Consider the following 8,809-nt stretch of genomic DNA (forward strand, 5'->3'; position numbering starts at 1 on the left):
GGTACCTGAGGCGGCGGGGTGCTGCTGGCCGCGGGTTCGAGGCCCGCTCTGCCTGAGGGCACGCGGCAGCTCGACTGGAAGGGCCGAGCGCGGCCTGGGGGGTGCACGGGGGCCCGCCCGGCCTCCCTGCAGCCCGGAGCTCGGGGCGATGCCGCAGGTCGCTGTGCCTGCCGGGCACCGGCACTCGAGGACGCGTTACGAGTTTGATTGCGCGTCCCTCGGCGCTGCTCCCGCAGCCGAGGTTCTGCCTGCAGCCCTCTGGGCGCCGGTCCCGTGTCACCTCGGCCCCGTGCAGCAGCCGGCTGCTGCCGCCGTCCATTTTGGGTGCAGCTCGGCGGGCTGTCCCCTCAGCCGTGTGGCGGTGGTTCTGATGGCGGCGCTGCTGGAGGAACGCCCTGTGAGGCCGCAGGTTGCTCCCGTTCAGCCATACGGGTTCTGAAGCGTTTAATCCCTTGCGTGGGAAGCGGAGATGAGAGCTGTTCTCTGGCAGGCGGATGCAGCCTTTGGCAGTTCGTATCTGGGAGGTGAAGATGGCGTGAGATTGAAATGGGGAATAAAGCAGAGATTCAGTCTGTATGAGCGCTGTATGAAACGTGCAGCGCCTCAGACTAAAGCCGGGCAGTGAATATCCACATTGCTGCTGCGAGGCTGGGGAGGAGGAGGTGCTGCTGTCGGATGAGTTCACTGCTCTGAGCTGTTTGCAAAGACCAAAAAACATTGGGACTGATTTATTTTTCCTTCTTCCCAGGCTCTAAGTGAGTGCGTAAAAAAATAAAGAGTTGAGGGAGGCAGAGTTTGGAATGTCAATGAAGTATTTATTGCTTATGCCAACAGGTTTTTCTAGTATCTGGGAATTAAAACATGAATCCAGGTAGTTAATGGAAGGAATTGGCATGTGCGTGTCTTCCCAGCAGCTCATTTTGCAGTGAATTGATGTGATTGCTCCGAACCAGGTAGATGTTGCTTCTTATGTCTGGTTTCAGTCTGCAGCGGTTGAAGCTGTGGTTATTTAAGCTGCTGATGTTCAATCTGCTTTTTCCAGTAAGTGATGAGGAGGAAGACGATGCATTTTTTGTTGGTAAAAGGGTGTTTCGCTAAAGCCTGCATTTCGTAAGTAGGTTTTGTGGATAACAACAATTTGGGATCTTCTCATGTAAGGATCTGGCAAAGGAAGAAAAACTATCATGAGGAATACTAAGCACCCCTCTTCCTAGCGAGCTCCACCAGTGCTCGTGCTTTGTTTTTCAAATCGGTAATTAGTGGAGTGACATCTCCTGGCTGAACTGAACTAAAGGTAGCAGTGACATAAAAAGCCTTCTGCCCTAATTCTGTTTGAATGGTTTTCAGTTTAGGAGAGGCCAAAAGGTGTTACCACCTGATGGCTGTTCAATGGCTCGTGGGAAATGGCTCTTAAGGGTCCCAGTTTAATTTCCTAACCTCCCAACTGTAGCACATTTCTCACAGCGTTGTTACACTCCAGGAAGGTCTAAGTGGATAATTTGTAATGAATAATGTGCTCTCCTTCTGCCTTTTCCTACTCAGAAGTTTTAACAAATGAAGTGATTTTCATTTCTCCCCTCGTTATTTACTGATAATTCCTGCAAGTTAAGTGTTCTTGAGCAGTTTGTTCTGTATGTGCAGTATCTGGAGAGTTTCTTGCCTTCCAGCAGGCTAAGCTCTCCAACCTCAGCGGGAGGGAGCAGAGGGGGAAGGTGACAGACTCCTTCACTGTGAGGAGGGAGTAGAGCATAGCAATTGTACCTCAGTAATTTGCTTAATGGGGTAGGAAGCATAAGATTAAATCATTTCTTCATGAAAAGGCACCTTAAGAGTTCATTTCCAGGGCTGCAGGGATATTTAGGTTTTTTTTTTTTTTTTTTAAGTGGAAGGAAGTCTTCAAACACAGTCACTGTTGCCTGGATGCCCCCAACCTGAGCTGACTGTGAAGTGCAGGCTGGCCCCATGCATCCTCTCAGTGCTGACAGCACCAGCTTCCCTCCCCAACGGCTGCAGCAGGACGGCAAGGCTGAGCCCGCCCAGCTTCCCTGGCATTGATTTGGCTATCTCCTTGCTACACAGTAGCTCATTTTCACTTTGAAATTTGCTTGCACTGAGGCCCGCTACCCCTTGCTCAAAGTTTGAGTGGCACTGGCTGGTAATACCTGTGGAAGGGATTCTGAGAGTCAGGCAAAACATAGCACTGACTTCTCCTTTCTGTTCTCAGGTAGCTGGGCTGAGAGTGTTCCTGACTGGCGATCCACTGGCACGGAGGCTGCAGATATGCATTTGCTGCTCCATCTGCTGCCGATCCGGTCACGGCACGAGCACTTGGGAAAGAAGCAGAATCAGTTAGAGTAGGAGATGGTGGGGAATACCAGCTTCTCAATGCTAGGAAAAGACTGTGGTCAGGCCGTGGTGAGTATTAGGGGATGTTTGGGAATCGAAGTAATGCGACTTCACAGAATTGGCATAGCAGCCCCAGTGTTTTGATCTCAGTGTCTCCTTCTTGCATGTATGTGCTCACCATTATGCTAAAATAGTTCATCCTACAGCCTGGAAAGAGAGGGTAAGCTTCCTTCCAAAGTCTTACCTGTGCCCTTCTGTCCCCTAATCTATTCTTCCTGTGACACCGGGGTGACATCTGGCACCTGGCCAGCAGCACAAGGCTGTTCTGGGCTGCTTTCTACAGAATTGCCTCGTGCTGACAGCCTTAATTTGGGTAGTAGCTTGTTACAAGCAAAATGACATGCCAGCCATAAGCGGTAGCTGCTAATGTGCTACTCTGCTCTGCTGGGAAGGAGGAGCAGTGTTTCCTCTAGGAGGAGCACTGTCCCAGCACATGGAGGCGTTTGTGAGATGGACACAGCACAGCACAGTGACTTCAGGACACGTGTGCATCTCAGAGCGAGAGTTTTTCTTGTCCCACTGGGCTGAGCAGGCAGCTTCTGTCCACACCTGTAAATACAGCTCTCCCTCCCTCAGAACTCAGTAGCAGTATTTCAGCTAGGCAGCGCATGGGACTGAGTGAGAAGCTGTTGTCTTCAAAAACTTACCAAGTGGCTTATTTCATGTATGAAACATATGATGTAGCATATCATGGGAGCTAAAAGGATGCAAACGATGAACGCTTTCATGATGATACCTATATTCTGTCTGATCAGCAAATGTTTGCCATTTGTGGATGGAATTCTCTCTAAAATGAGATAACAAAAGAATATTTGAGACATGATGCAAGTCTTTGACCATTCAGTATCTTCATTTTGGTGAGGCTGGGCTGAGTACATTGGGTTGAGCAGAGCAACAGTGCAGGGTCTCCTATCGGCTGTCAGTGGAAGCTGTACATCTCTCTGGAATCTCAGAATCTTTTTACTTGAAAATATTTCAGTTATCTTTCAGTTGCTGAGAGCTCCCCAGAAGCAGCTGGTAGGTAAGTGCTGTAGAGCACTGTGGAACTTCCTGCTGAAGGCCTGTGAGGTTTTTAAGGAAAGCTAGGAGCCCTTGCTTGAACATGGATGAAAGTCAGTACTTAAATATTGATTTCTTATTACAGCTGTGGACTCACAAGGGACCTGGGATGATATATTGGGTCAGTGTAGTTATTCAGAGAAATTACTGCTTGAGAGGAGTCAGGCTGAGCTGTGTGTGTGAAAGGCACTACCTCCTACCATCCTTACACCTACCATTACACTGTGTTTGTGGCTCAGCAGGGAGAGCTGGCACCTACCTGGGGAGGTCTGCTGCTCTGGGTGCACACGTGGGGTAGATGAGCCATTGGAAAACACTTCCTGCTTGAGTGGTGTTGCTGTTACGGTGTGATTCGAAATCACTGCCAGAAAGACTGGAAATGACAAATAGTGACGCTAGAGATTTGTTTGAACTGAAGAACCTGAAGCAGCTGACAGGAGGTGATGCAGCACCGGCAGTTTGCAGTACCAGAGCCACGGGGCGTTCTGCCATGTGACATTTGCCAGTGTGCAGAATTTTCCTTCTGTGTTAATACTGGAAACTATATTTGCCAGAATCTCCTGTCTCTTCCAAAAGAAGGGAGAAAGAAGCGTGGAATTGTTCCCAACATGAACCTTTCAGTACTGTTAACTCTGCACCATTACTCTCTCCTTAGTTTCCATTTCTTTGTTTGAGAAGGTACAAATAATTTTTAAATAACCACTATCGTATGAACTATATGAAAATGAAGACTGCTATCCTTTCATATACTTAAACAGACATTTGTTACACTGAACTTTTTACCTTTGCTTCTGAAAATAAATCTTCTACGGAACTGCCTTCTCGTGGATGTCTGTAACACACAGGTGCGGTTGGTTCCCCCGGCTGTGCTGGGGACGACCTGCAGGCTCTCCACAGTGCAGCCCTCTGCTACCCACTCTGTCAGATCTCCGTGCATCTTCTCCAGCTGCAGCAGATTTACTTGCACAGAACTTTGATGACTAAAGCATTTCAGAAATGTGACTTTATGGTTTCTGCTTAATGTCCCTCTGGTTTCAGCTATCCCAGGGGCTGGAAAAAGATAAGAGGTAAATGTTAGTAAAGGTTTCTCTTAGTTTGGATGAAGTTCCTCCCATGAGAGGTTCGAGCCAGCAGTTAGCTGTGAGGGATGCAGTGCTGTAGGGAATCTGCACAGACGGCTTGGTGTTAGTGTTACAGTGTGGAGAATTCAAGCAGGTTCTCTGTTCTTATTTCTGTTGTTATTCTGTATGTTGGACCACCCAATGCTCAAGTGTTGCAGTGTTACATTCCCAAGGACAACCTTGGCACCAGCTAACCTTACAGCAGCCTAGCCTGCTGTGAGCAGCTCCCTGATTAGTGGTCAGAGGCCGACCTCCTGTTTGGGGTCCCTGTTGCCCTGTGGTCTCGTGCTGAGTGGGAGCTGATGCCCTTGGCCCCAGCCACTCGGGTGCCAGGAGCTGGGTGCAGGTACCCTGCTGTGATGAGGCAGGGGCAGCTCTATCCAGTCCAGCTTTGCAGTAAATCCTGCAGTAACTTTGCTTTCTTTGCTGCAAGAGTTGGCTGAAAATTTCAGATGTTGCACATAATGATTGCAGGCAAGTGACACTAACCCACCTAAGGTTATTGTTATGGTCTCTTTGGTTTCTAGTGATACAGAGCTAGAATTCTGCATGACCTCTGTAATCCTTTTTGGCCAGGTGGCTGGGGAAGAGCTGAGACCACAGAAAAGGCTCACCATACCCCTGGCAGCTGTGACAGCTCTCCTGCTCATGGGCTCTCACCTTGCAGGAAGACATCCAGGTTTCGCACGCGGCCGGCTGCCCAGGCGCTTCCCACGTGGCATCTGTAGTCCCTGAGGTCTGCAGGGAGCAAAGTGAGGGATGAGTGCCTTCAAGCTGCGATGCAGTTAGGTCAGTACTACCCTCTTTTTGGTAACTAATTTTCAACATCAACGTTTTGCTGGCAGCAAAAGTGCTAGAATCTGGGGAGCGTCAGTGCATTAGAGACTTTGTTGAGCGTAGAGATTCAATTCAGCACAGTAAAGTGACAAAATATGTAACATGAGCAATGAATATTTTTATAAATTTCCTGCAAAGTCAATATTCAGTTAGAACTTGCAGTTATGTGAGCAACTTACCTTCTCTGATAAGACTCTTGTGCACTATCACCAAGCTGAGTATTAATAGTGTGACCATAATTGCGCCTGCTCTTCACAGTCTTGAAGCAGTTTTTATCTTTACTGCTTTCTCTGAGCTGTAGTACAGGTGTTTAAGCAGATACTGTGCTGATAAGCAGAGCTCCTGGAACAGCTCTGTAATCATATATTCCTGGTGAAAACTGTATCTTTACAATGGTTGACTCATGCAGGGCTTAAAGTGAATGTCTTAATTCGTAATAGGTTGTATGAATTTCTAGTTCTGAGCCAGTCCAGCAAAATGTGGACTTTGGTAAGAAATAGACCCGAAGGAAGCCTTCTGTGTCAGTCAAGCTCCCTTTCAGTCGGTTCGTCCCAGGTGAGGTGTGGTCCTGAGCACAGATCTCAGGGCTGCACGCTGCGAGGGGTGATGCTGGTGTGTGGAGCTGGGAGAGGGCACTGGGCACTGGGCTGCCTGGAGACGCTGGCTGCTAAGGGCTCAGCTGTTCTAGAAGCCAACAGAACCCTCACCTCCAGCCCAGGCTCTTTGTGACTTTGGATGTTGATGCTAAGGGCTGCAAATGCTTAGGAAAGGGTGGGAGCCTGTGCTTGCCTGCTGGCCCTGGAGAGTGAAACCCCACAGCTTATGGGGCAGCGAAGCCCAGCAAATCCTGCAGCCAAAATGGGTGGGGAAGCCTGGCCAGAGTGCAGCTGTAACCAGAGTCCTGGTGAGATTGCTGCAGTCGCAGGGTGGATTGGTTTTGGACAACTGGCATTTTCTACATTAGTCAAAAGATGGCGATGGAAATAATTTCTTTCTCCAAAGTCCCTGGCTTTTAAGTGCTGAATAGCACAGGTTTATGTCCCCGATCACAAGAGGAAAGGTAGACTGTTTTTGTTGAATCTGAACTGACCCGTGGTGTTTCATGTGACTGATAGCCCAGAGACTTGAGAAAACTGCTAAATATTTTCCTCAGGTGCCGAGTTTATTCATAAGTGACATCCAGTTACCATCAGCTGAAACTACACCCATCATAAAGGATGACTATAGAATAAATATGTCATTCACCATTGTCCAGTGTGGAAAAAAAACAAGAGTCTGAATATTCCTGAGAGCTACAGCCCCCAGCCCTCCCACCTAGAGCACAGTATAAAGAATATGAAGTTGCAAATCACCGTTTAATCAGCAGTTGCATTCATCTTTTATCTTGGAAATAGTGTATTCATGCAAATAAAATGAAATGTTCGCTCACTTCTCTGCTTGTGAAATGTTGTGCGTAGATGTCAGGGAGATCTGCCAGGATCCTCTGCAGAGGAGGATTTCATCATCTTGTCAATGAGTGTGTTCTCACTCGGTGCATCTGAGCATGTGTCTGTAGTATCCGTGGTGTTTGCTGGGGAGGGTTTTTGATTTGGATAAGAGAATTCACGTCTGTATCCCCTTTTAAAGTGATATTTCCATGCTTGTTAATTTTTATGCAATGTTCCCAAGATAGAAATCACTAGGAATCCAGTGTTTCTCAGCCTTGTAAATAAAAACTCAAAAGTATTAAAAAGAGAAGTAGATTTTAAATCATTTCAAGCAACTAAATGTTCATTTTTAATGTGGCTGCCTAATGCTGTTGCTAAGTGTTCCCATCCCAGCACTTGGTTTCACTCTGTGATTCTTTCTGCTGTTTCCTTGGGCTGGAGTTCTGGCACAAGCCTAACTGCAGATTTGCAACACATCTTAGGACACTTCCTGAAACAGTGAGAGAACTTAGGGCCAAGGACAGCACACCTTGTGGACCGAGTGAGCCGGCAGCTCAGCCTCCAGCCAGAGGCAGGGTTATGGTTATCCTTGAGAACACACAGCTGCTGCCACTGCGAGGGTTCGTGTTTTGTTTCCGATGTTTAAAATCTTCTGCAAATAGCTAAAACATGATTTTGCTTTAAAAAGCAAATCTGACCTTTTTCTCTGCTCCTCGCCTGCCAGGAAGCAAGCTGTGCCAGCATGCATGGCCTCAGCACCCCCTCACCTGGAATGATCCCTCTGGTGTGTGCGTGGTGATGTTATCAGAGCCTGGGGAAGAGCCATGGAACCCTGCTTTGGCCTCATGGAAGGTAAGAACGTTTTCCCTGTATTTTTTTGGAAAATGGTTTACTTGCATTATTAAGGGTGTGATTGCTTTTTTGAGAATCTGAGGAGGGGTTCCACGTGTGAACAGTGCATGCATTTATAAGCCATGCAAACTAAGGTGCTAGGTCCCAGGTCTGAACGTAGTGGGAAAAGGATGTGTGTCTAGACAACACCCCCTCCTCCCAAGGGCCTGAACTGTGGTTACAATTCTCTGCCGTTGCAAAGTGTCTGAAATTTGTGGAACACTGTGTTCATATTATTGCTGTCCACAATTTGAAGCCTTGAACGCTTTTTAGCCAGTTCAATCTAAAGTTATAGGAAATCTGGAATGCATTTCTGCTGCTATAGAAGTCCCAGAAATTTCACTGAATGGCCTAAAAGCAGGTTGTGATTCAGCATGGCAAATCATTATTGCTGGGTGCTCCTTACCCTGCACTGTATTACCCCTAAATCAGTTACTGCAGTTCCTCCCAGATGGCATTTCTTGTGAAAAGTCTCCCAGCAGTGCTTCTCACAATGAAGAGCAGTGAATTGCCGCTGGCTTCAGTGGGAAGGAACAGCTGTGAGATATAGAAAGTCCAAAGCTTTTATTTGCTTGTGCCCAGGTGGCATAATTTAATATTTGGGGAGGTACTCTGTGCTGCATGTCTGCCAGCGGGCTGCTGGCGGCTGTCCTGGTGTGGGATGTGTGTGGGGATCCGTCTGTGGAAAGGCCACGCGTGGCTGTCAGAGGTGAATGAGCTGCTGCTGGGAGGGTGGCCGTGGGCTGCTATTCCTGCCACATTCCAGCAGCACTTCTCAAATCCGTGCTTGCTTTTTCATGTTGATGTATTTCTTGCTATTTTCTTGCATTCTTTTCTCTCTTTGCCCTTGAACCAGAGAATTGCTACAGGATTTAATGACATGTAGCAATCACTCCTCCAGCATATTTGGATAGCATTTATTAGCTGAGGGATGACGTGGGCAGGGCAGAGCAGTTGCAGGTTATGGCATGACCGTGCTCTGAGAGCCGGGATGAGCCAAGCGCCGTGGTTACCCGGGGTAGGCAAGGCTGCGTGTAGCTGCTGTCAGTGCTGCAGGCACTGCTCCGT

The 8,809-nt window shown here is 48.0% G+C and overlaps 1 protein-coding gene across 1 annotated transcript; it reads right to left on the bottom strand.

Annotated features, from left to right (window-relative positions):
• Positions 1 to 807: 807 nt before the first annotated feature.
• Positions 808 to 5,660, bottom strand: LOC122191230. The gene is made up of 7 exons (XM_042891459.1): positions 5,603 to 5,660; positions 5,247 to 5,324; positions 4,249 to 4,515; positions 3,725 to 3,838; positions 3,054 to 3,193; positions 2,163 to 2,327; positions 808 to 1,161 (listed from the first exon to the last, which is right to left on the bottom strand). The coding sequence occupies exons 1-6, from the start codon at positions 5,658 to 5,660 to the stop codon at positions 2,184 to 2,186; spliced, it is 801 nt and encodes a 266-aa protein (XP_042747393.1). The 3' UTR covers positions 808 to 1,161; positions 2,163 to 2,183.
• Between the last annotated feature and the right edge of the window lie 3,149 nt (positions 5,661 to 8,809).

This window comes from Lagopus leucura, unplaced genomic scaffold (assembly GCF_019238085.1).
Source record: "Lagopus leucura isolate 7727_CA_CO unplaced genomic scaffold, USGS_WTPT01 129-7_obj-0_obj, whole genome shotgun sequence".
NCBI lineage: Eukaryota > Metazoa > Chordata > Aves > Galliformes > Phasianidae > Lagopus > Lagopus leucura.